Source organism: Peromyscus californicus, unplaced genomic scaffold, assembly GCF_007827085.1.
Source record: "Peromyscus californicus insignis strain IS unplaced genomic scaffold, ASM782708v3 Scaffold_8__1_contigs__length_139910024, whole genome shotgun sequence".
Lineage (NCBI taxonomy): Eukaryota > Metazoa > Chordata > Mammalia > Rodentia > Cricetidae > Peromyscus > Peromyscus californicus.
The window spans coordinates 42,713,998-42,741,834 of record NW_026294606.1 but is presented as its reverse complement, the minus strand read 5'-3'; the positions used below and the strand labels follow the sequence as shown (position 1 = coordinate 42,741,834).

Here is a 27,837-nt window from a genome sequence, read left to right as displayed (position 1 = left end):
GGCAGGGGACAGGAAGATGGCCAAAGCTCACTGTGACTAAGATACAGTGAACATACAGAAATGGCAGGTTATGAGGAGATCACGTAGAAATCAAGTGTAGTGGAGTGCCTTCTCAATGACAGGGCTGCTGATACCATGCATGGCTAGCCCCGCCAGAGGCTAGAACTGTTTTCTCCATTGCCCACTCGCTTGCATAGTAACCATTTTAGTAAGTGCCTACTATACCTACCGCTCTGCTGGTGTGAGGAATTCACAGGTGAGATAACCCCGTCAAGGCCTTGATCCCACCAGGAAAACCAAGACATATATCTTCATCTTAACGGGTGACAAAATATGAGTAGTACTCTAGGAAAAGAAATATAAAGAATTGTAGAGCTTTAGAGGAAGGAGTCATGTAAAGATTTATTGAATAATTGTCATTTGGGTTATAGCTAAGGGGAAGTGTGGGGGAGGGGTTAATGTGATTTCTAAGGGAGGGGCCCGTATCTAAGCTGGGTTCTATAGGAGTGGACCATTGTAGCAAGGGTCCATTCTTCAGCAGAAATACACAAGCTTTGGAATTCTTGTACAGGACGAGATGAAAAACCATATGGAAACCTACTACTATAGAGGCTCCCTATATATATTATATACATGTATAGAAGGAACCTACATGGAGTCACTCTATAACGAGGGAGACAATGCCCCAAAGTAGATATCTATAGGACTCATCTGAACTGCCACCTATGGTCACTCACAGTGTAGCTTCTTCCAAAAAAAATTTTTTTCCTCATCTGTGCATGGGAATCTTATTCCAAAGGCTTGTGAGGGCCAAAGAAGCTGACCACATGGGAGTTTGTGCATGTCGGTCATTTGATTTGTAGTGGTCTTTTTAAAGATTGAGGTGGAATCTACATGCCATAAAACTGAGCATCTTAAAACGAACTATTCCGTAGCATGCCATACGTTTGTAGTGTTACACACTAGCCAACTCTATCTGATTCCCGGACATTACCACTTCCCCCAAACCGCCTTAAGCAGCTGCTGCTGTTTTCCACCTACCCTAGTCCTAACAGCCACAAGGTCACGTGCTCTCTCCAGGGCTCCTCACTCCTTAAGGATACTTTATATTAGTTATAGAAAAAGGCAGATGTACTGTTTTCATCTGTTCTCTTTGCTTTGCATGTCTTTAAAAACAGGAATATTGTTAATAAGAGAAACTCAGAGGGCAGGTTTAGACCACCTTGTTGGTTTATTATTCCTTTTTGCAGTTCAGGGGGGCAGTTCAGGGTCTCATTTATGCTAAGTCAGTGATGCACTACTGAGCCACATGCTGAACCCCATGAAGAATAACTTTAAGCCACAGATTAGACCCAAAGTAGCAGCACATCTCATCTGGGGACTTGTCAGGATTACAGATTCCCAGGTCCATATCAGAATCAATGAAATTCTGGAAATAGAGCCTAGAAACAGGTGCTTTCAAAAGTTTCCAGGGGATTCTGGTGCAAGATCAAGTAAGCAAATCACTCCTTGAAAGAGACCAACCTGTTCTGATGCCTACAGGTGCCCAGCACACCTGTTCCCATCCTTGGGCACAGCAACACATGCAGTAGCCTAGAAGCATCGATGCCCAGCTCTCCGAGGAAGGGTAGCAATGTCTCTGCTACCACTGGCTTCCAGGTGGTCAAGAGGGTCAATTTCTTGGCTTCCCTCATTGATGTTGGGGTCAGCGGACACGTTAACACACTTTATCCCATCATCCCTTCTGTTATTTATCCTCCCCGCCCCCTATTCACAGGGAGGGCCAGCAGCGAGTGTGTGATTACTTCATGTGTTCTACATGTCTGGCTTTTGTTGCACTATACCAAAGTGCAGGGAACGTTTCTTTTTGGTTGATTAATGTTCAATTCGAGGTCTATTATGAACCTCCAGGCTTTAATTACTACACCATTACCCAGTCGATTCCTTGCCATTTTATATTTATGGCCTTTATTATGCCTTGGTATGTGCAACTGCCTAACTCCGTTCTGAATGCATTTTACCTCATTAACTGGATTTTATTCCATTTTTCTCATTTGTCCAGATTGTTATTCATCTCAGTTCCCTGTGTGGATTTTCTGTTTTTGCTGTTTCACCAATCTGACCTCTCATGAATCCTCTTCCTCTTTCTTTTTCCTGGGTTGTCCCATTCTCTTGCCCTCAGATACAGCTTCTAAACTTTCTGGACACTCTGCACTGGGAATTCTCCACCCTCACTGCCAGTTACACTCACTCTTACCTTGGTTGTTTCTAACCTTCTGAGTTTCAGCTCCTGACATTGGAGCCTTTCAGCCCTGTGCAGCTGCCTGGAAATTTTAAATAGCAAATTGAGGGAGGTTCAGGGAAGTTTTGTTTGCTTTGTTTTGTTTTGTGTGTTTTTGTCTTTTGGACTATACTACTAAAAATCTTACTAAAATAATCTCTTAAATGTTCTTCTAATAGTCCCTATTCCCAGCAGTGTCTCAGAGAGTTAATTGTTTAGTTTCCTGACTCACGTATTTCTTGGGTTCTAGTCTAGACCAAGAACATGGAATCTTAGGGGCATCTGTGTTAAGCCAGGCTACCAGCAGATTCTGGTGCACACTCAAGTTCATGAACCACTGTTCTAAAGACATGCTGAAAGAATTGGAAGAGAACCGTCTAAGTCAGAGACGGTGTTTGTTTTCACCCAGTCCTTGCTTTGCCATCAAGCAGTTAATAGTGTGCACAGCAGCTGTGTGTTGCTTATTGTTACCTTTTGAGACTATTTTGCCCTTGAGCCATAAGACTGTTTCGGAAATGCACATGTTAACCACCCAGAATAAGAGAGAGCTCCTCTGCTTGCTACAGCAGTACAGAGTCCCCATCGCCACCATCCATGTCTGTGGTCTTTGGGCCATGAAGATCTCAACTCCCGTTTTTATTTCCCATAAATCTGTATAAGCCTTCGTGGTAGACATTTCTGCCCCACTTTCCCGTGAGATAACAGATGAGAAAACATGTACACTGTTAGAGGTAGAATGTGTCAGTAGTTATCCCAGGTTTGTTCCCATCCAGGGCCACGGTGCCCTGTGTGTTAAGCCCTTTCCCAGTCAAGGCTGCTGAGTATTTCACCTTTCACATTTAGTAGGACTGCTTAGCAAAGAATGTGTCCTCTGGGGTCGGGCCAGCTAAGTACCTGGCTGGATCTATTTATTTCTGCGCTGTGTGACCTTGGAAAACTTGAACAACATCTCTTTATGTGTGTCCCTATCTGTGAAGTGGGGCGGTGTCTATGTATCCTGTCAGTGAAAGGAGGTAATAAGAGCAAGCTCTTAGAACAAAGCCTGGGAGATAAACTTAGCTTTTGATGCTGTCTGGCCGGAATTCTTAAGGCTTTTTTTCGATGACATGTGTTTTCTCTGGAGCCTCACTCTCCTCACCTGCAGATCTGGTGGCCATGTGACTCCAGTGCGCTAGCAGCCCATAGTTCTGACTTGCTGTGGTGTGCTGGCCTGCATGAATACCTTCTATAATCACAGGAGTCTTGTTTGTCCACTTAAAACCATCCTTTTAGGACTTTGGTATGTTTGTTCAATCCCGTGGAGTTGCTTAAGATTCATGATCACAAATAGCCTCTTGTACAGCCTTGATAAGGTGGCCTGGTGCTTTCTGAGTAATTGTCTCTGGCTTTCTGGGGACCAGTCATCATTGCACTGGAGATGGGAGGAAAAATATTCTTGCCTGGCTGCCAACTGTCTTCAAGAGGAGACAAAGTTGCTTCCTCTCTGCCCTTGTAGTAATCTGGTGTTGGAGACATACTCTAACAGTATCCAGGGTGTCTGCTGATTCTGTCATTAATGCAAAAAGACCCTTGTGTTGGAGTATGTGAAAGCTGATTGCTTCAAATCAGGATTTTAATTTACTACTTGATTTATCATGGGGCGAGACAGGCATTTTTGTGTCTAGGCAGAAATGGGTTTTACAGTTTGTGTGTGTGTGTGTGTGTGTGTGTGTGTGTGTGTGTGTGTGTGTGTGTGTGAGTGTGTGTGTGTCTGTGTGTGTTTCTCATGTCATTAAGGGTTCTAAGAGTGAATGATGTCAGGGTGGCTCTACATAGCTTGTATTAGGATTTCAATGCCAGAAGCAGGGTACCATAAGGGGACTTGTTCTGGGGTTCCTTGTTCATCTTTGTACTGCTCCACCTTGTATCTCTGGGTGGGTGTCTGCTTCAATAGGGCATAGGACTTCCCAGCCTGCACTTCCCGTGTAAGTCAGTAAGAACACAACCAGATCTCTCGACCCCTACTGAAAGAACAAGGAGGCTTGCTCTCATGTGTCCCCAGAGGCCTGTCACCAGGGAGGCCATCTTTTGCAGTTATGATTTTAGTTTAGTTGCTGATAAAAAAGTGTTGCACAGAATGTTGGCCAAGGGCCACAAAGGGATCAGAAGGCAGGGTGCAACAGAGAGAGAATGAACCGTGACTCCAGGTACTCTGCTTCCATCATGTGGCTTCCCAGGTACAGCAGTCCCAGAAAGTGGGTGGGATATCTGTAGAGCTTGGAGGTGTAGTATCTTGTGCAAGCCACCCTGGGTGAGTAACAGCTCCATTGTCCTGGCCCTGTGTCAGAATTGGGCAGTACTGACCATCCCTCATCTTTGAAGAGAGCAGAATCAGACCTTCCACACTGTCCTCAGGGCCAGTGAGAACAGCCCCGAGCCTTCTCACACCCTCACTTAGAATTAAAGCAACAAAAAGAAAATCGAGAGTGGGAGAAAAACCTCCAGTGATGAGAGGGACATTAGTAGTCAAGAGGCTAGTTCCAGGGCTGGCCTCGAGAACCACTGAGCCGATTGTACTTAGCAGTGGATGGAGCCTCAGTGGAAAGTGGAAGTAAGTGTGAAATCAGAGGCAGCACACCGAGTACTCATCAGCAAAGGGATTCTGAAAACAGAGGGCACGTGTGGGCAATCCTGTCTGTCAGAAATGTGCCGCTGCCTGGTCCTGAGCATTCAATACCTTTAGTCAGGCCCAAATCAAATGGGTCCCCCATCTGCAACAGCTAGAAAAACCAGGTGTTCTGAGCATGCCATGGGGGTAGGGATGTGGGGATGCCACAGCAAATTAGTGAGAAGTGTTTATTTTAGAGGGACTAGAGTTTCTGGAGCTACTTTACTGAGGTACAGGGAAACACACACACACACACACACACACACACACACACACACACACACACACACACACTTCCCTTGGCCTAATTGGGCTAAGCCCACTGACTTTCATGCCAGGTGTATGAAGCCAGTGTATACTCTTATGGGGCTGGGAGATACTTGGTAATGGAAGATTAAAAAGAAAAAATTGCTGTTGTTTGAGATAGTGTCTAACAATGAAGCCCAGGCAGGCTTTGAACTCAAAATACCCCTGCCTAAGGCTCCCGAGTGCTGACATTACAGGCAGCGTGTACTATACTACACCCAGCTAACATTTTAAAAATTGAACTTCAGGCTAGGCAAAGGCTAGCTATGATCAGAGAAGTCACATTTTCTTGCTGTTATCCCAACAGTCTTGAAAGGAAAATATTAGTTAATATGTTCCTCATTAGTCCTGTGGACATGTTGGGGATCAGCTGATAGTCAATAGGTAAAGAGAGTCTGTGGACTACAGAATATTATATACTGTATAAAGTTAATTTAATATTACACAGGTATCTGGTGTTCTTATTTTGTAAAACATGCAGACGGTTATAACTTATTTTGGTATGTGACATAGTCTAAGACAGTTGCTAGTTGTGATTTTGAAGATTTCATTCATAGGGAGCTAATACTGCTCTTACAGAAGACCTGAGTTCAGTTCCCAGCATCCACATTAGGCGCCTCACAGCTTCCTACAATTCCAGCTCTAGGGAATCCAGTGCCCTCTAGTTTTAAGTCAACTTGACAGAAGCTAGAGTTGTTTGAGAGAAAGGAACTTCAACTGAGCTAGTGCCTCCCTGAGACTCCAGTGGGGGCTTGTTTTGTTTTATTTGTTTTTCCAGACAGGGTTTCTCTGTGCAGGCCTTGCAGGAGCTCCCTCTGTAGACCCCGGCTAGCCTTGAACTTAGAGATTTGCCCACCTCTGCCTCCCAAGTTCTGGGATCAAAGGTGTGTGACACCAAACCTGGCTGATGTGTCCCTAGTGATTGATATGAGAAGGCCCAGCCTGTTGTGGGTGGTGCCACACCTGGGCTGATGGGCTTTGGTGCTATAAGAAGCAAGCCATGAGGAACAAGTTGGTAAACAGCACCCCAACCCCCCACCCCCACCCTCCGTGGCCTCTGCGTCCGCTCCTGCTTCCAGGGTCCTGTCCTGTTCCAGTTCCTGTCCTGACTACATTTGATAATGAACTGTACTAAGGAAGAATAAGCAAAATAAACCCTTTCCTCCCCATGGTATTTCATCATAGCAATAGAAACCCTAACTAAGACCCAGTCCCAGAGTATAATTTAACAGTAAAGGAGAAAATAAAGATTTAAAAGTATGCATTGATATTTCCAAACGGAGCTTTTCTAACTGGCTCAGGTAGACACAACTTATTTCAAAATATTGAAGTTGGATGTAGTTACATAAGTGTGTTTAAAAAGTAAAAGCTACTTCCGTGTAGGACCTCTCACTATGGTAAAACCTCATTAGTAATAGTTGAAATAATATTTTCTAAATTATTCCTGTAAAATTTTCCACCTTAACACTTGAACGAGGACCTTTAAATACTGTGCCTGTCTTGACTGCAAGAGTCAGGAATGAAGGTTTGTTTTTCTTTGGGCAGGTAAATATGAGAAGATAGAGAATGCATTAGAAAATAAAGAGAAGGGCTTCTCTAAGTGATTTACATATTGATTACTTAAATTACTACTTAATTTAGTGTCTGCTAATAAACTGTGCCTTGGAAATGTTTCCTGAACATTTATTGGCTGCAGTAATTCTACCTAGTGTATGCGGATCACATCCTCATTAAATATTGATGCACTCATGAAATGTTAATAGAATGTTAATGTGAAATACAAGGGAATGTGCTCACTGGGAGCCTGGAGCTGGATACGAACTACCTGTCTCTGGCTTTGCTTTATGTCCTGTCATCTTGCTGTTTTCTTCAGTTTGTTTCCTCATTATCAGGAGATTCACATTTCTCCCTGATCTGCTGTCTCAGATACAATATTTTAAAAAGAGAAACAAGATTTCCTGATGGATGGGAATGCAGTTATTCTCCCCTCCTGCTTTTCCAACCTGGAATTACTGCTTTGAACCAAAAAGAAGTCTGTTAAAAAGAAGAGGGGAGCTGTTAAGCATGTGGTCAGAGGAGACTGTTCACAGCATCCCCCTGGCCAGGGGGCTAGGCTTCAAGGACTCAGGAGCCCAGTCCCGAGGGTCCACATCACTGTGCTCTGGGCAGTGGCCTTGTGAGCAGTGATAAGTCAGCGTCAGCCTTTGTCTCTCTGCTTTCAGATTCCCTTGATCTCTTTCATGCTCTTACCTGTGCCTCTCCTGACATCTGGGTTTCCATAACCACTCTGTTCCAGCCTGGTTCCAGGCTCCAGATGGCTGCCCTGCAGGCTCCAGGCCCCTCCACTCAGTAGACCAGACCCTGTGGTGTTCCTGATGTATACCTACTCACCAGAAGGGGCTCTGACTTTGATCCCTCTACCTGGGATGTTTTCCTGCTCACAGACCCAAGCCCAGCAGGGTCTCCATCTTCCTGACTGTCAACAACCAGGGAAGCATCCCTGACCTGCAGACACAGACTCCTAGGCTTTCTCTCTTTGTGACATTTATGGAGGATTAGAACTGCATCTCAGCTTTTCATCTTTTTCTTTATCAGAATAAATGCAGTGAAGTCAGGGCCCTTTTCTGCTTTGCTCCTTACTTGAAGATGTTCAGCCATCTTCCTGGTAGCTCAGAGGTGCTCAGTTAATATTGTTGGTTAAGTGAATAAAATACTATCCCTGCCACCAAACACTTCATGGTCTAAAATAGCCTTGGTCTGTTTTGTGCTATTATAACAACATGTCTGAGGATAAGTAACTCTCTAAAGAAAAGAGATTTATTTTGGCTCACAGTTCTGAGACTAAAAGGCCAAGGCCCCACATATGGTGATGGCCTTTTTGCTGTCAAGAGTCCTGAGGTGTACAGGACATAGCAACCGACGAGAAGCACACACACACACACACACACACACACACACACACACACACACACACACATCTGTACCCCCTCTGGTGTCTGTTTTGTCTGTTTGCCTGTCTCTTTTCTTCTTCCCATCCTTTCTTCCCACCTCCTTTATAAAACTATCAGTATTCAGTCATGGACATTGCCCTGATGACCTGATGACCCGATCTGATTCAGATCATCTACCACAAGACCCTCCCCTGAACACCAGTCTTAATCCCTCACAGTGGAGATTAAATTTCAGCATAGCCTGGCTGGGTGAAGTGGTACACACTCAGACTGTCTCCAAACTATAATAAAAGAAACTGAAACATCCACTGTACAGCATCCTTGTCGACTCTCATGGGAGGCCAGCATCTGAAGAGGAACGGCAAATAAGGGGATAGGAGTCTGGCCTTTCACAGAAAGAGTTTCAGCCATAGCTTCTCATATATATAATGTGGTTCTGTATGTGTATAAAGTAAGCAGCCTCCTCAAGTGTTACTGCTTTTGTTGACATATGACTTTGGACTTTATTTACTTTGGAGAGCTGGTGTGTTCTGTTTTTGTTCTATCTGTGTGAAAAATGGTTCCCTTAGGTTTAAGTAGTGAGATCATTTTGAGCTAACTATAGGACAGGAGAATTTCTTATGAAAAGCAGAATTTTCGGAAGATGGACTGAGAGACCAAACTTTGACTCCAGGGAAGTATCCTCTATATGAGGAATAGGAGACCTGGGATTCATAGACACTCCCTTTGTTTTTACCTTCTTTGTCACTAACATTCATGTAATTCCTGAGCTCATGCCCCGTGGATGCTCAGCATGGAGAGGCCAATTTTCCCTATTCTGTTAGTCACTTTTCTTGTCACTGTGACTTACCTACTGCCTGACTGAAAGAACTGAAGGAAAGATGGTTTTTTATTCTGGCTTTTGGCTGCACAGGTGTCAGGCTAGCATGGGGTGAGAGGGCATGGCAAAGTGGGTCACATCAGAGCAGGCAAGAAGAGAAAAAAGAATACAGGAAGCATCTAGGGGAAGATATAGGCCACATTTATACCCCCAGTAACCTACTTCATCCAGGTAGGCCACATCTCCATTTCACCACCTCTAAAAACACTGTCCTCTTGTGGCTCCATCAAGGAATTTACCCACCGGTTAGATCAGAGTCTTGTGATGTAATATGTAGTGAGTCTTTCTCTGTCCCACCAGCCAGCTCCCAAATAATGACACTGAGACTTCTTATTGATTATGAAAGCTTGGCCTTTAGCCTAGGCTTGTTTTCAACTAGCTCTCATAACTTAAATTAGTCTACATTTTTATTAATCTATGTTCTACCACGTGGCTTTTACCTCTATCCCATTCTGTGTGTCCCACTTGTTTTGCATCTCTCTGGCATCTCTTTCATGCCTAGATTTGAGTTTTCTCTCTCTGCCTGGAAGCCCTGCCTGCCTATCTCTCTTGCCTAGCTATTGGCAGAGACACATTTCTACAGTATAAACAAATATTTGTAGCATGAATTGTTAGAGGGTCTTATTAACAAAAACAAACCCAGAACCAGGTATTGGGGTGAATGCTGGAAGATCAGAGAAGCAGAACAAGCCACAGCCTCACCTTGCCAATTCCTCAGCTAATCCTGTTTCCTCAGACTGGAAGCCTCTGAGTCCTCATCCAGAATGAATCTCAGCTGAACTGCTGCTCAAACACCTAAAAGCTTAACCGGACTCTAGTTCCTGGTCCTCATGCTTTATATGCCTTTCTGCTTCCTGCCATCACTTCCTGGGATTAAAGGCATGTGTCACCATGCCTGGCTGTTTCCAGTGTGGCTTTGACCTCACAGAGATCCAGATGGATCTCTGCCTCCAGAATGCTAGGATTAAAGGTGTGAGTGCCACCATTTTCTGGCCTCTATGTCTGTCTAGTGGCTGTTCTGTTCTCTGACCCGAGATAAGTTTATTAGGGTGAACAATATATTGGAGAACACAGTATCACCACAAACATTCCACAACACTTCCCCCTTCTTGTCTAATTAAAAAGGAAAAATTTTAATTCTAACATAGTAAAACTATATACAATAAGAACAGTTATCAAGTAAGGATTATATTCACAATGTCCAATCCATTTGTATTTGGCAAAATTTGGAGAAATTACTATTTATTCTTTCTTGATGAATCCAACATTTTATACCTAAACTATTTTTATCATAACTTATATTACCATCATAAAAATATCCTTTTAGACTTTAAAACATTTCCTTAGATAAACAACTTAACCTTTTATGTTTCTCAACTTTATAAACTTTACATCTCTTGTGTATGTTTCTTTTCTAAAATTGGTAACAAGGAAAACTGTAAATCTATAATATCTATTCTTCAACCCCATCAGAGACCCAAGAAGGATATAATATTACCTGAGTAAATAGGAAATGCAGAGCAAGCAACTTCCAAAACTATAGAAATGAGAGAAACAGTTGGCTGCCTGGACAGTCACCCAAGGTTCCTCTGCAATGTTGGGGCATGTATCTTTGGCCTACAGGCCTAGACTATCTGACAGACTCTTCTGTGAAGCAGGAATTTTGAAGGACTGTCCTACTGTGTCTTGGTAAAATTCAACGGTCACCCTCTATTGTGTTCTGCTTGTCCAGTTTAGATAGCATACTGTTAGCAGTCCAGGCAATGGCAGTTTTTTACCCAGTGGCTAACTTTGCCACAATAAAAGTAAACTCCATATGGAAGTTCTTCAATGCCCTTCATCCTTCTTTGAAGTAGATTGGTGCTGCCAGGAGTAAACGTGTCTCACTGTCATGAAAAGCCTTATGTTATTAAAACATCTTAAATGCCATATTCTGTAGGTCTCTGGAGTGTTTGAAGACCACTCATCTATCTAAAATATATCTCTGTTTGACCTTGAAAACAAACCTAACATGGCCACAAATTTGATTGTTATAGATAGCTAGCTGACTATTAACCTGCATTTCTTATTATCCTAAATAGCTTTCTTTTGTTTTTGTTTTTGTTTTTCAAGACAGGTTTTCTCTGTGTAGCTTTGCACCTTTCCTGGATCTCGCTCTGTAGACCAGGCTGGCCTTGAACTCACAAAGATCCGACTGCCTCTGCCTCCCGAGTGCTGGGATTAAAGGTGTGTGCCACCACCACCTGGCCCTAAATAGCTTTCAAGGACTAGAACTTTACATTACATTTTAAAATGAGCTGCATAGGTACAATACCTTAAACAAGAGTAGAAACATATATACAGTATGTTCTAACAAAAATAACCTTAAATTTGTATCAGTATACAAAAATACCAAAACAAGAGTAGAACCATATATACAATATGTTGTAACAAAAATAACCTTAAATTTGCATCAGTATACAAAAATCCATACCAATGTAAAGTATTTGAGACTAGTGGTTGTTCAAAAGTAGACTCAGCAATCCACCCTTTCATCCCATCATTTCTATACTATTTCCCCCTTTTTTCCTTCAGAATGAGATCTCTGAATCTAATCTCCTTTGTTCAGCTTCTTTCCTGACGGTGACCCAACTTGTAACTAACCTCCCTAAATGATGATAAACATCCATAATCCATTGAATGACCGAAAACCATCCACCCTACCTCTTGGGAACATGGGTGTTGTGTTCTCTAGACTGCTTCCTGTTGTCTGGGGACAGTGGCATCTCTAGGGGACCCTGAGAAAGTTGAGATAATGATCAAGTCCTGGAAAAGCTAGCTATATCATTTTTTGTCCAGTCTCTGTGTAATGGGAAAGTGTAGAGCTTATCTGAAGTCCTGGCTGGAGTAGTTCATGAGCCTGGATCATCTTAGCTAGCAGTTTTTTTTTTTTTTTTTTTTTTTTTTTTTTTTTTTTTTTGGTTTTTCGAGACAGGGTTTCTCTGTGTAGCTTTGCGCCTTTCCTGGAACTCGCTTTGGAGACCAGGCTGGCCTCGAACTCACAGAGATCCACCTGGCTCTGCCTCCCGAGCTAGCAGTTTTGAAGTTGTTCTGGAGGCAGAATTTTGTGGAAACTGCAATAGAGGCATTCTGAGAGGCTGGATCTCTTTGGCTCCTTGTCTTCATTGGTGTCTGGACCTTTTGTTCTGAAAACACACAAACTTTTAAAGGTAACATATATATCTGCACACATACACATACACACACACACACATACACACACACATACACACTGCTTGTAATGTGGTGTATAGAATCCAGGTAAAGATGATTTTTTTTGTTTTGTGTTTGAGCAGGTAAAAGGCATCTGTTAACTTTAAAACCTTGTTTGAACTTTATAACCAAACCTCTATCCATGTCATATGAAAGGATGTCATTTAATAAGAAGTCATGAGGACTCTGTAACCAACAAGATTTATCATATCTTATCCAGTTTTAGAGCTGTTTCCATGCAGAGGGATCAGCATATATGTCATCTGTCTTATAATTTTGGGGGGCTTTTTCCCTCATGTCTATAGCCAAGATTCTCCCCCGATCAAATCTGATCTCTATTAAATTTGAAGGAATCCATAGCTTTTCATCTCCTGTGGAAATAAAAGCATAACCTCTATCCCAATGCAATATATTTTCCAACTTCCATTTTGAAGCCAAGACATCTCTGAAGTATCTAGGCTGGTTTAATTCAGCAGTCCCTTCCACTGTCCAACGTCTCTCAGCAGCTGCCATTCTCCCATCAGCATTCAGAAAATCCAAAGTCAATAGAGCACCGTACAGGATCCAGATGTCCTGTGTATTTTCCATCCTTATGTGGCTTACTTTTTTATTACTTTACTCTTTCTTTAAAGACTTTATTATTTTTAAACCATTTATTTTTTTCTATGACTGTTTATACCCATCTTTTTCTGTATCCATTTAAAGGTTTTTCTTGGTTTGGACCACTTTATTGAGCTCCTGCAACCTTCTCATGTGAGCCAAGCCTTAAGCTCATTCCATGGCTCTGCACATGGCACTGGCTGGCTCAAGCCTGCAGGCAGCAGCTGGGAGCTGTGTCTCTCTATGCCACAGCCCCTCTGAGAGAATGCAGGGCTAGGAAACCATGTCTGGCTCAGTGTTTGCATGTTTGAACCTTTTTTTAAAAAAAAGCTTTTTAAAGTCATATGTGGAAATATGTGTCCCCACATTAGATGCCGGTAATCATTTCTGCAGATGCCTTTGCAGACATGCCCAGAGTTGTGTGCCACTGAACTCAGATGGTTTATGATCCAATCAAGTTGGCAAGAAAAATAAAACACGTATTTAGTTGGGGAACTCTCAGGGAAGTTCCCTTGTTGGTCCACTTCATGTGTTCCCCAGGCATGGTTCAGTAAGACCATGCAAAAATAAGGAACTTTTAGCAGGAAATAAACCATGGGAATGTTGAAGTTGAAGTTGCACAGGGTTACTGTTCCTAAGGAAGAGAGATGGCCTGGGAGACAAAGGTGATGTGATGTCCTGTCACTTAAGTTGTAAATCTGTATTGATTCATCTTAAAAAAAAAAAAAAACTCTTCACAGACACCTTTGTGCAAATGAAAACCAACAAGCAAAGCAAAACATATTCCTGAATGTCAGAGGGCTGTAGGAGGCTTAAGCAATATCATAGTCTTAGGTGTTATATTCTCTGTGTTCTATTTAGTCACGGCCCCAGGAGTCATTGGCTGAGGATGGCCCATAGATCAGCGTGATCTTCTTATGTCTTTATTGTAGTGAGCCAGTAGTATTGTAGTAAGAGTCTTGGTGTGTTTGGTCACAGAATTCCTTCTCTGACCACTTTCCTCTTCTCTATGCAGATTGTGCTTGAGAACAGCAGCCGAGAGGATAAGCATGAGTGTCCCTTCGGCCGCAGCAGTATAGAACTGACCAAGATGCTCTGTGAGATCCTGAAAGTGGGCGAGCTGCGTAAGTACGAATGTATATGCACTGAGTGTAAAATCTGGCAGCCTGGGAGACAAGGGTGATGTGATGTCCTGTCACTTAAGTTGTAAATCTGTATTGATTCATCTTAAAAAAAAAAAAAAAAAAACTCTTCACAGACACCTTTGTGCAAATGAAAACCAACAAGCAAAGCAAAACATATTCCTGAATGTCACTCAGCTTCCTGGGTTGAGCCCCCACCTATATGATGGATTTCCAGAGTGCTGACACCTTCACATGCCTTTACCATGGGTCCATTCTCTGGCTCAGTTTTCCTGCGTATGTGTTTCTACATGTCTGCTCTGTAGAGAAATGTTAAAGGCTACAGGAAGAGAGAACTCAGCGGATGTTGTGGCGGAGTTTCCAATATTGTAAAAATGAGTACATATCACAACTGCCTCATTGTTGGCTAGGTAAAAGATCTGTTGTGGATTTTTTTCCTTGTATTCTAGTTTTTAGTTTTCTTGTAGACCATTTCCTTTCCTTTCTTTCTAAACAATTTTTCTCTATAAAGAAAAAATTGAATACTTTAATGGAATTCTCTTGCTACCAGTGTTTTAGTTGTGGGGAATATTTACTCTAAAAAAGAAAGAATTATTGAAGAAAATGGGTATCTGAGAATGAAAAATTGGCCAGAGATGTGCTTTGGGCTCTTTTTCTTATTCACATTACTAAATGTATGAGAGGACATCCAGGAAAAGAGACAATAATGTCCTTGCCTGTTGGCCCACTGGTGTACTGCAGCTTTAACGTGAAGGCGGATATGACGTAATCTGCTCCCATTGTCCTTGCCAATGTCGAGTCTCCTTAAAGCAGCCAATTCTCACTTCTTCTACCATCCACTGAACTGGCACACACATATAAATCCTTCCTCTTTGGCTTAATAACAGTAGTGCTAGAGAAGACTGTTTATATCAGGAAAACGTTGGGGGTGGTGTGCAGTTCTGTTGTGAAAAGCACAGATATGTGGCCACCTGCTTTGGGAGCTTAAAATAATGGTGTAGAGTCATTAATGGGAAGGAGCCTGATGATTAAATTGAAAGGGAGCTATGCTTTATTTACATTTGAGAACAGGCTGTAGGTACTGTTGAGAAAATTTAGGAATTAATAAAGAAAAAAACTAACAAGTTGAGCTGTTGGACTAAGCAGGAGCCAATCATCTTCCATTGGCTGCCCGTTGGGTAAAGAAGTCAACCTTGGCAATAGAACTGCCGAGGAAGGTCATTGCATATGAGGCCCCAATACAGGAGAGTTACATTAGGACTGGGCCAGCCTACCTAGGGGAGTCTGCTAATCTGAGCTCTTCACTGAGTCTTGGGATTTCAGCTCTCAGGGATCCCTGATCTAAGTTGTCTGCCTCTTCCCTAATGGAGATTGTTATCTTTGGTATCCTTACTGTTTGTTCAGCTTACATATGTAAGACCTAAATCAAACAACCCCCATGGAGTCTCTCCATCTGATAACAATGTAGTGTTTATCTCAGTTTTGTGGAGGGAACTGTTTGTTTAAAGTCACTTACTTACAGTGCCATCTGAATCTTTCCATTTCTAGAAATTGGAGAGACACCAGGCGTTCTGTGTTCAAGTTAGTGAACTGCATTGTATTTTCACCCACCCTTTCCCTCTTCCCTGTACCATATGTTGGCATCTTGCTCTCATCCTGAGAGAAACAGGAGGGGTGATGTTCCTTGTACTGCTTTCTGTTCATCTCCTTTGCCCTGATGTCATAGTCTGCCAGAAAAGTGGCATGGTGGCAGGGAATGGGATGTTGGCAATGCAAAGGAACTGTATTCTATCTGGTAATTACCCCCCAGAGTCATTGTGCTCTTCTAGCCATTCCTGGTCCCCAGAGTAGAACACCTAGAACGGTAGCATTTGGGGTGAAGATCTAAGTATTATCTTCACTTTGGATCTGAAAATGCAGAAATGTCAGTGTGAGGAGGTTGTTAGAGGCATAATAACCTGAAGGGGCTAGCTTGGGAGGCAGGATCAGATTCTGGAGTGGATTGTGGATAGGGCAAATGTGGACCTGACCTGACCTGAGCTGGCCTTCCAGTCAGTGTGGCTATGCTGGTAAAGGAAAGGAACCAAAGTGGCAGGAGTCTGAGGCCACAGCCATCTAGCAAGTTTATGCTCTGTGTTTGTGGCTGAGGTTGAGTTGGAAGATGTCACAGGTTCTAGACTCCGGCAGTGTAGATTTGATCTTGCTGTTGCATTCAGGATAATGATGGAACCCCACTCCTGCAGACAAAGATAACAGGGTAAAGATAAAGGCAAATAGCCCATGGCCCCGGTACAGTGGTGCAACTGCTCTTCTTCCATCTCCCAGCTTCTGATGAAGAAAAGTCCTTGGCAGTCTGTACAGATCACTCTGCAGGTGCTCAAGCTGCCTCTGCATGGAGGAGGGAGTTGAGTGGCAGAGTGGAAGTACAGTCCCTTCACCTGAGATAAGGATACTTATGTCCATTTGCTCAGTAGAATTCTACTGAACAGTTATAATGTGTTGCATACTGAAACTATAGGTGAAGCAGATAGGGTCTCTCTTCCCAGGAACCTCCAGAATTTTCTTAAACTTCAGAACGTAAAAAGATGAGCTAGGGCTGATAACGTATCCTGTGATTTTAAATTTATTATGTGTTTGAAATAATTCCTATTTGTGATACAGACCATTTTTTCCAATAATTTGATAGTTTCAAGTTTAACTTTCCAATTTGACCTCCTGCTAGCCATCATCTGCAAGGCCGTTCTGGGCATCTTTCAAGGCTTATAGTGTTTTCACTTCTCTGAAGGGAAACATGCCCAACTGAGTTGTTTTCTGCTCATAAAATATGAAAGGACAGCTGCACTCTGATTGAATGCTAGACATCAAATGATAAAACACCCCATGGTAAGAGGAAAATTGCTTTTTTAAATGGATTGCCTTTTGCCCAGTGCCATATTAAATAAGTTACTAATATGAAAAACAAATTTGAATGCACCCTTATGTTGAAGGAGATACCTATTTTTCTTCTAAGGCAAATTAGTTTCACATGCAAATTCATCTTCTTTTGGTTTATTTGCTTTTTATCCCCCCCCTCACTCCTAAGTTCACAGTTCTGAGACCTTCTCAGATTTGTGTGAATAATTGACCTTGAAAACCATGGTTGGTTTAACTATGTTAACTAGTTCTGAGACCAAAAGAAGCTCCCATTAAAAATCTAATGGGTGAGGGCAAAAAGATGTTTAAAGATAGACAAATTTAATTTTCTAGAAATTATTTATCCTTATTTTTAATTTTAGGTCTCTTGAAGAAATCTAGTTTCAAAGTGCCAATTATAATTTTGTATCTAAAGCAAACATACTAAATTACAGATACCAAATATATGTGAACATTTTCTTTTTAGGTTGCTTAAGTATACACACACACGGTTCTGCTTCCTAGTTATTGGGATGTCAAGAGGCAAATATTATCTCTAATAGTATGGCTTAAAATAACAACTATTTCTGTTCTCAGAACACTTTATCAAGGTTATTTAACTGAAGTCTGTAACACTCAAGATCAATAATATCTATGTTTATTAATGAAGTAGGTCCTGCTCTGATGACATAGTGTATGGAGTCACTCACTAAACTGGCACTCAGCATGCCCAAGGAACTGCAGAATGAGGCAGGAAAAGAGAATGGTGGCATTTGGAGGTCTGAGGAACCTACTTGAAACACAGCTTAGCCACTTGTTGGGTGTCTCAGCATGCTCCCCAATATTTTGAGTTTCTGATCCCTCATCTATAAAATAATACCTGTTATGCAGTTTTTGGAGCTTAAATAACTGATGAACATTGCTTTAGTTGAAAACAAGCAGGATTCTTTTTGTTTCCTTGCTTTCCATAAGGAAACTGAAGGTTATGGGAGTGAGGGACGTTGTTTCTACTTTAGTGGGAGCTAGTACAATGACTTCGTTTCTTCACTCTACATGTGGCTTGAATTTACTATAGTCGGCCCTCCATGTACATAGAGTATGGCTCCATAGAACCATCCAACTGTGGATTTAAACTATTTGGAAAATAAATTTCATCCATACTGAATATGCACAAACATTTACCTTCTCATTGTCGTCTAGTACAACAATGACTATTTATGCACCATTTACAATGTGTTAATTATTGTAAGCCATCTAGAAATCATTCTAGGAATATGGGCAGCTATACATAGGTCGTATCCAAACACTACATCATTTTATGTAAGGTACTTGAACATCCTTGGATTTGTGTTTCTAAGGGGTTGAGGATGCTCTCCCCCCATGGACAGCAAAGAACATTCTTTTTAACATGCCTTCTTCATGAGGCTCTTTTGAGAAGAAGACATGTTTTCCTCAGTTTCAGGTTTAAAAATCACTAAGAATCCTTACAAAGCTGGATATGATCACATGTAACCAAAGTCAGGATGTATAATTGGCAATCCCAGTGAAAAGGATAAAACTGATGGGGAAGGAGGAGTAAGCTTTCAACATAGGAAATATGTGTTTATTTGCTTGGAGTTTGTGAAGGAGGCAGGAAGGGGGTGGTGCCCTCCTCTTATCGGAGGAAGAATATAGGCAATCCATATGATTGCTGCAGAACTGAGTCCTTGGGAAGATGTTAGCTCTCAAGTAGAGAGAAACAAAGAGATAGCTGTGCTGTTTTTGTTGTTAAAACATTTGTCCCCAAATAAATGAATGAATGAAAACTTAATTTCTGCTACATATAAGAGTAATCATTTACCTGTTGAACTTGTAAACACCTTCTCTACATGCAAGAATCTTAATAGTCACTGTGGCATGAATTTGTTTTGTTTTTTGAAACAGAGTTTCTCTGTGTAGCTTTGGAGCCTTTTCCTAGAACTCACTCTGTAGCCCAGGCTGGCCTTGAACTCAAAGAGATCCACCTGTCTTGCTTCTGGGATTAAAGGCGTATGCCACCACCACCACCACCACCACCACCACCACCACCACCACCAGGCAAGCCCCACCACCACCCTGCAATGTGGCTTGAATTTAAAACATTTTCTGTATCTTCAAGATGCCCACAGGCTAACTGGAGTGTCCTTCACATGAATTAATGATAGTAAAAATTATTTTCCCTCTGTAGTGTTTTGTTGACATCAGACTAACATCTCTAGAAGGCAGTATTTTCTCCTTTCTGTTTTTCGGAATGGGCAGGGGTGGGGAAGGAGTATGTGGGAGACCAGCTCCCACATTTTTATGACAGGGAACTCTTGAGGAGAGAGGGTTAAGAGATTAGAGGTAGAAGGATAGAGGAGGGGAGAAACAGATAGAAACACACGATAGCCTCAGGAGGGCCTGGATCCTTATCCACTGGTGTGCTAGAGAGGCATATGAGTTTGTGAATGTAGGGATCTTAAGAACTAAGTGTAGTAGAACTCCAAGAATATAAACAAATACGTCTGGCTAGGGGGATGGTCCATGTGGCTGTTGAAAATCCCAACAAGGAAAAACTATGGGTTGAAATTCTGAGGGTTCAGAGAAAACACTGCCTCTTAGAGATGTTAGTCTAATGTCAACAAAATGCTACAGAGGGAAAAGAAATTTTGCTATCATTAATTCATGTAAAGGACACTCCAGTCAGCCTGTGGGCATCTTGAGGGTACAGAAAATGTATCTATATAGTTCTATATAGTTAAGAGGAGGGTTTAGGGGAACAAGCAAATGGAGGAGATGCCAGCTGCAGATGCGGATGTGAAATCATAAGTATTTGTCATCCGGAGGGGTTTGGATCTGACCATAAAGACCATGGGAACCAATAGAAGGACTTTGATACACAAAATAGTGTTGTAGTCATGGACGTTACCTTCTAGGATTTGATTGTTTACTGAGTGTGAGAAGAACTTTTAAGAATGCTAATATATAGATCCAGGAACAGTGCCAAGCTGACATCCAACAAGCCTCACCCTGATAATGCAGCAGTGAGGATGAGTTCAGCTACAGTCAGTAGAAATTCTAGCCGATTGAATGAGGGCAGAGTCAGTTAGGTCCCAGGGCTGATTAACCCGTCAGCCATACCCTCAAGAATCCCACTCCTTTCCACTTGTGTTCTGCTGGTAGCAGAATGGTGGCTCCTGTCACATGGTGGCTAGCTGTTTTCCTGAGGGTCACGTCTCTGTGTGTGAACATGTTTCTAGAAGCCATGCTACAAACTACTTTGTATGTATCAATGGCTCACATCTTGGCCTCTGCCTGCCCAACCTAGATGTTGGAACAGGGAATGGGGCTGGCCCAGGTCAGCCCAGCCATTGCTGCTAATTAGACTGGAAGTACATCAAGCCTCCCCTTTGCATGTCACTACCAGATGCTCACCATAGCAAAGAGCATCAGAGTTCTGTTCTGATGGAGATATAATGACTTGGAACCCTTTCTGTCCTTATATTTGAAAAGGCTTTTCTGCATTTTTCTTACTGATGCAGAAAACTACAACAAATTATGGTCAAATTACTGCCCTGTTTCGTCTTTACTGAGAATTGGGCAAATGCACTAAGGATTTGTGTGTGTGTGTGTGGCAATATTAAAGGTTGCAGAAAAATGAAGTTGACTATAATGCATTTCTTTTTCATCACCAAGATACAAGGACTGGGGCTTCACTACATTATGCTCATGTTAGCAAATGGATATTCCTGTTTCCTCAAAATGCTTCTGTATGTCAGTCCAAGGTGTGTTTTGAAGGACAGACTGGACACATTTGTGATGAAAGGCTCCCTTAGTCCCTCAGTTTTGCTACCTTTACCTCTTCAACCACTTACAGTTAGATCAAATAATGACTTCTGTTTAGAAAAATTAGCAAGGAAGAAACTGAGATCACACCATGAAAATAATGATCACTTCCAGACTTTGTCTTTCGGGGCAGTATTTATTATAACGCACCAGTGGTGCTGAGTGGAGCACCTTGCTCCATTCATCACCTAGACACTTCTGCTTTAGCAAGTAAAAATAACACACTGAGCACGTGGAAGGACTCTTCGGCATGCAGCAGCAATTAGAGCAGACACTTAACTCTGGGACATTGGTGTTTCAAATGATGAGAGCTACAATCCATCACTCTCATTCTTAGACACAATGTTCCAGTTGGAGAAAGGACCAGAAAATTAGATTTTAGCAATTAAATCTATTAAGGACTTTGCCCCCCTTCTAATACTAGCTTGTGCTCTTAACCCTTAAAACACTGAAGACTCTCAGATCTTGATTCTGCCTGGAATTTTTATATTGTACTTGACTTTCTGATGCAATTTCAACATTAAAAGTGAAAAGGAAATACAAAATAAATATTTAAATTCAAATTTGGTTAGAGAAAATTACATGTGGTTTGGTCCATGGGAAAAAATATCAAAGTGATTGAGATGATTTTTACAATAATTATATAAGTCCTGGCAGGATTTATAATGGTATCATTACAAGAACTTGATTCTAGAATCTGGCATTCAGAGTCCAAATCCCTGAGTAGGCATGGATGATGTGTATATATTTCTGTCAAGGTAGTTTACCTTGTCTCACTCTTTACCCGACCCCTGCCCCATCTGAGACATGAGATCATCATCATTCCTCCTATAGACACAATCATTTGGGTAAGGGACTGTAACAGGAAGATCTTTGTTGATTGTGAAGTACTCATGCTCAGGGGATCTGCATCTGGCTGTACACAGACTAGGAGATGCCGAGGTGTATGTGGCGGCAGAGCTAGCTCTTCTGCACAGTCTAGGTTTCATAAACTTTCACCTCTGTGGTTTGTTCATGTTTATGAAACAATTATCATAGAGGTTTCTGAAGTTACAATAAAATGTTTATCCTCCAAAGACTTGATTGTGAAGAGAAATTAAACCTGACTTTTTTTTTTTTTTTTTTTTTTTTTTTTTTTTGGTTTTTCGAGACAGGGTTTCTCTGTGTAGCTTTGTGCCTTTCCTGGAACTCACTTGGTAGCCCAGGCTGGCCTCGAACTCACAGAGATCCGCCTGGCTCTGCCTCCCGAGTGCTGGGATTAAAGGCGTGCGCCACCACTGCCCGGCTAAACCTGACATTTTAAGAGGACGTTACATCCAGCACATCTCCATTATAAATAGAGGAAAGTACATTATTTGTACTAGGCTTTTTATTTTACTCTAGGGTTTTTATTAGCACTTACATTTTGTGCAATTGAGAAATGATATGTGAACTGGAAACATCAGGGTCTGTTCCCTTTGCACATTTGAGTGGGTTTCAGATTGTGAAGTGAGCCTGCCGGGTTGCTCAGGCTTGTAGGGAAGAGAGATACAGGCCTGTTGAAGGAGCCTGGCCTCCCACTGTCTGCTCCTTCCGCGCCATAGAAACCCTTCTCAAGATGCATCCCCAGCTTCAGGCGTGCTTGGCTCTCCTGGTCCTCTCCTCCATCTGCCTCAAAATGCTGGGAGCAGTTGTCTGTCTCTTTGTTCCACTCTGACTTCCTGATAACACTTGTTTGTGTGTGTGTGTGTGTGTGTGTGTGTGTGTGTGTGTGTGTGTGTGTGTGTGTGTTGTTGTTGTTGTTGTTTGTTTGTTTTTCTTTGTGGTCAACTTCCCTTAAAAGTTGAAATTTCAAAAATTTAAGATTTTTTTTTAAACTAGCATACATCAATAAATAAAAATAAACTGAAAATGCTGGTGATTTGTCTTTGCAAAGTATGTGTTATAGAAGCCTTTGTATTTACCTCTAGTGGACACTGGATTTGACTCTGAATTTCATTTGTAAGGCTCTGTGTGTGTGTGTGTGTGTGTGTGTGTGTGTGTGTGTGTGTGTGTGTGTGTGTATCTAGTTGTATAAAACAGAACAGTGCATCATCTCACAGGAGTAAGCTCCATAGAAATCCAAACAGTAATTTTATTTTAACATTAAATCAATACTTTTTGATATTTAATACCAGGTACGAAGGATGTTAGAATAGGATCTCTCTCTCTCTCTCTCTCTCTCTCTCTCTCTCTCTCTCTCTCTCTCTCTGTGTGTGTGTGTGTGTGTGTGTGTGTGTGTGTGTAAGCCCAAGGACAACCCCAGGTATTATTTTTCAGGGGACCATCTTCCTTTTTTTATTTTCTAAGGTTTATTTATTTTTGTTTTATGTATATGCATATTTGCTTCCATATATGTATACATACCATGTGTGTGCTTGTGGTGGCCAGAAAAGAGGGTCAAGTCCCCAGGAATTAGAGTCATGGACAGTTTTGACCTACTCTGTGGGTACTGGGACTCTAACCTGAGTCCTCTACAAGTATTCTTACATGTGGAGCCATCTCTCTAGCCCCGTTTGCCTTTTTAAACCAGGTCTCTCACCAGCCTGCCATGCACCAAGTAATCCAGGCTGGCTGACCAATGAGTGCCAGGGCTCTGCCCATCGCTGCCTCCCCAGCTCTGGGATTACAGGCTTGCTCCTTCACTCCTGGCTTTTTTGTTATGTGGGTTCTGAGCATGCAAGTCAGGTGCTCCTGTTCGCAAGGCAGGCACTTGACCAACTGAGTCACCTCTGTAGCTCAGGGTCATCTTCTTATCATAAAAAAAAGCTGCTATACACCAAGAAATTAGCATTATTTTTAAAACTGTAAACCAAAGTAGGATGCAATAAGATGCTGACATTCACATGCATTATTTTACTTTGGTCAGGAGAACACAACAGAGGTAGAGTTCATCGACAGGAACAGTGTTTTAAATTATGCATAACAAGGCTTTCTGTCTAGAATTCCCTGCAGAACCCAAGGGAAAAGCTGTTAGGACTGACCTACATTGGAGAGTAGATGCTAGAGAAACTAACTTACTAGCTTTTCTGTATGTCATTGGCGCTTCAGTCGTTATACAGTAGAAGGAAGGATTCTAGTAGAGGTGGCAATGACAATAATCCCAGTGGAAAGGACCTTCGGAGGGTAAAAGAAACTATAAGGCTCTACTAAAAAATAGCCAAGCAGACACTTTATTCCTCACAGGAAAGCATTAATATGTGAAAAGTGTGTAAGTTGTCTCCAGTCAGTGTGCTGGCTCCCATCTGATCCTGCAGTAAGTAGCAAGGGGAATTAGTGTACAAATGTCACAGAATGATTGAAGGGTTCATTAGAAAGAAAAAGACCAAAATCGGTAATGAAAGCTTGATAAAGAACACCAATAAAAAAAGATCAATAAAAAAAGTACTGCATTCAGTGCCCCCCTCCCCCCCCAAGCCCGTGGAGCTCTAGTCTAAGCTTTTACAGCAGGACACCTGAGACCAGGTAATTTACAAAGAACAGATGCATTTCTTCTTTCAGTTTTAGCATTTGTGAAGTTCAAAGTCAAGGGACCACATCCGGCACTGTCTTCCCAGAGACTCCGGAGACTAAAAAGTGGAAGAGGCAGGAGAGCTGTATGAGACAAGTGGGATGTGTGAAAAGGTGGAGCTCAGCCTTTCCCAGGAGCCAACTAAGATGACCACTGACTCCCTGATAATGGTATGAGTCAGAAATCGCCTCTAAAAAGGCTCACCCCTGGAAAGTATTGCAACAAATGAGCTTTGCAGACACGGCCAAACCATAGACTTTCACCTAGACTCACAAAACATGATTTTAGTTGTTTGTTTGCCACAATTAGCATTTGTGTTCTGTCCTTCGCTCGCGAGCGCTCTTCTCTCTCTCTCTCTCTCTCTCTCTCTCTCTCTCTCTCTCTCTCTCTCTCTCTCTCTCACACACACACACACACACACACACACACACACCACATACCTGGTGATTAGATTATGAAAAATATGTTTCTTATGGCCAGCACACACACACACACAAAATGTTTCAAAATAACGTGAAGGAAAAGTAAAATAAATAAATAAACCACTCAAAGGCTGGGAACACAGACATGTGACCCTGGGTTCAGTACATAGACCCTCCACAAAAGGTAACAAACTGACAAACACCTTCAAATTGAACTTGGTTCTGGCCTCTTCTCTGTGAGGGATGAACCAGCCTAGTAAGTCCAAGAGGCCTTGCGGAGGAAGAGAGGAAGGGAGGCAGTGAACACCATGACTGAGGAGGCATCTCTGTGTCCTGACCAGCAGAGGTTGGAGAGAGGCTCTCTGTCTCCTCTGGATCAGGGGTGCTTCTCAGGGTCCTTCTTTTGACATATGTACACCACCTTCACATCTGGACTGCCCTATGTCTGTGGGTGTGGCTTGCCTGAAGTCCATGGTTATACACATGAGCAGCTATGATCTAGGACATGTGGCTTCTTATGAAAGGGAAAACGTAAAATAAATGACATAAAATTAATAGATCCTAGTCCTCAAAGAGGTTGTTTACGTGAATATTGTCATCACATTCCATCTACAGAATTAATCAGTATTATAGTTACTCCAAAAAGGGGTATTGTCAAATCCCCTTCCCCTGGTCTCAGAGATGTCAGCTGATTCAAATCCCCAAGCATGGGGCTTCAAGATCTTTGGCTTGCTTGTTTCTTCCAGAGCAGCAGGCACTATTCCAGCATTTATTGTAGGATCATATAGACCAGACCATGACCTCCAAAGTCCGAGTTATAAAGTTACATTAACATTGAAGGGAATATAGAAAAAAAATAGAGCAATGTTTAAGCATAAAGCCGGATTTTTTAAAAAAAAAAACTACAGAAATAGCCTGAAATGATGACAAATACTAATATGTAAAGTTTTTAAAACCAAAAAAAAAAAAAAAAGCAGGCCACAACAGAAGAGAAGCATGCTCACAGTGAAAGTCTGACACTCCTGAGGTCCTTTCCCCACAGGGAGTCCCCAGGGATCGGGGAGCCACAGATCTAGAAGGCCTTTTATTCTCCACCCTTAGCCTGTAGCCTCAGAGCGTAGAAATCTGCCCTGGGTGGGGTAGATTAGAAGTTACTTTTTAAAAGCTTGCTATCTATCTATGCGATGTTGTCTATAAAGTAGAAAATTCCCTGAGGTCAACACTAAACACAGGTTATCTGTATGTACATTTACAAATGAGAAACCAGAGACACAGAAAGGTGAGGCAGACAAGATCAAGTAGATGGGGACAGACAGACCTTAGTTGCAGTCAGCTCTTGCATCTCTTGCTGTGAACTGTATGCAGTGCTATCAGCCAATTTCCTATTCTTCATTGTCCTGTGCTCCTTATAGACTGTAAACTCCTTGAGGACTCGACTCCCAGTGAGTCCATTTCCCACTCTCACCCCTGGTGGTTCATGTACACAGTTTGCACTCAGTAAGCAGTTGTTGCTGTTTGCTTTATGATCGATTACAAAATCACATCACTATTTTTTTCCTGAACTTGGTGTCTTACCATAGACTCTCTCAAACACTTTTTTCTTCCAACCTATCTGGCAGGGAGGTTCATAGAGCGTCTCTTCATCCCTGTCTTCCCCAGAGTAATCTGGTGAACAGCCATTGGTTCATATGTGAATTAGAAAGTATCACTGTGGTCCCTAAAGAGGAAACATGATCTATTATTAATCTTGTATTTCAGAATATACAGCAGTGTGGCTTCCCAATCTATTATGTCCCCAACTCTCTCTAGACAGTCCTGAGCTTGCCTCCCCTCTCTCCCTTCTCCCCCTTTGGAGGAAACATCTCAGATGTTAGCACCAAGATTTCTCTGCATTTCTCTCTGATTACAGGCAGAGCTCCAGGAAAGTTTTGGAGGGACCAATGAAAAACAAAATTTCTCCACAGATGCCCTCACCTCCAGCAAGCTGCATGAACAGCAGTCTAGAAGCAGAGTTTTGTGCAGGGGCGGCTGCAAGCTGGGTTATCTGATCTAGTCACTTGTAGGTCAGCACAGCCACAGGTTTGTCTCTCTGAGTGGCCTTGCTCCTGCTTCCCAGAGAGGATATCTGACCTGTGTGGAGGAATAGAACAGGGCAGGAGAAAGTTCAGCAAGCGCTCGAGCCTACTGTGGCTTCCCTTAATTTGGATTTCCAAGGGTTTGGGCCACAAGAACAGATTGCAGCTGTGGCCTGAGCATCTTTAGAAGTGTGAATCATATTTTTCCTTCTGAAGAAGCTATTTTGAGCTTTATAATTGCATATTCCCATGTTGTTTTTTTTTTTTTCATAGAGTGAGTAAGAAGAATGACTTGCATCTTTTTAAAATGGAAGTCTGGTTTCTTTTCTCTTCTGTCTTATGTAACCTAGTCTATTGATTCCTGACCTTGACTGTGTGTCAGATGCACTTGGGGAACTTCTGGGTAACTCAAAGTTCAGCGTAGAAATCCAGAGGCCGGTGTGTGGCTGGCATGTTAAACACTCTCTTCCAGTGATCCCTAGGTACAGGGCTGGGGCCTGTTGAGTTTATACCTACTTTCCTGTGCTGATTTAGATTGTGCTTAAATGTGCATTTCCGTAGGGCACACAGCTCTTGAAAGACACTTGGAAAACCTGGATTCTATTTATAGCACACGACTGACCAGCTCTGGATAGGTCTCAGTGTGATCCTCATGATCCTCTGTCATGAAGCACTACAAATTCCCAGGTGGCTTCCAGCTTCAAAGCAGCTGTGAAATGGAGACTCATTTTTAATTTAACTAATATGGTGATCCTAACTACTAGATTAGTAATACTAGGAATTTTCCACCATCTGTTCTTTTATGGTGAGTGTATTGGCTACCTTCATATTGTGAGACAAATTTCTGAGGAACAACTTGAAGGAGGTTCCAGGGATTCAGTCCCTGGCTGCAAAGCCCCGTATCCTGCTACAAAGTGTTACTGTGGTTGGAACATATGGCACAGGAAGGTTTTTACCTCTGGACAGGAAGCAGAAAAGAAAGAAAGGCCCAGGGCAGGATACACCCTTCTAAGGTAC

General features: G+C 42.2%; 1 protein-coding gene across 3 annotated transcripts in view; it reads left to right on the top strand.

Annotated features, from left to right (window-relative positions):
- Elmo1 (engulfment and cell motility 1) overlaps nucleotides 1-27,837 on the top strand; it is a 534,626-nt gene that overhangs the window by 279,155 nt on the left and 227,634 nt on the right. For all 3 annotated transcript variants that reach the window (XM_052729418.1, XM_052729416.1, XM_052729419.1), the window contains one exon: nucleotides 13,933-14,041. In XM_052729418.1, the coding sequence (XP_052585378.1) occupies nucleotides 13,933-14,041 (109 nt within the window). The remainder of the gene's footprint in view (nucleotides 1-13,932; nucleotides 14,042-27,837) is intronic.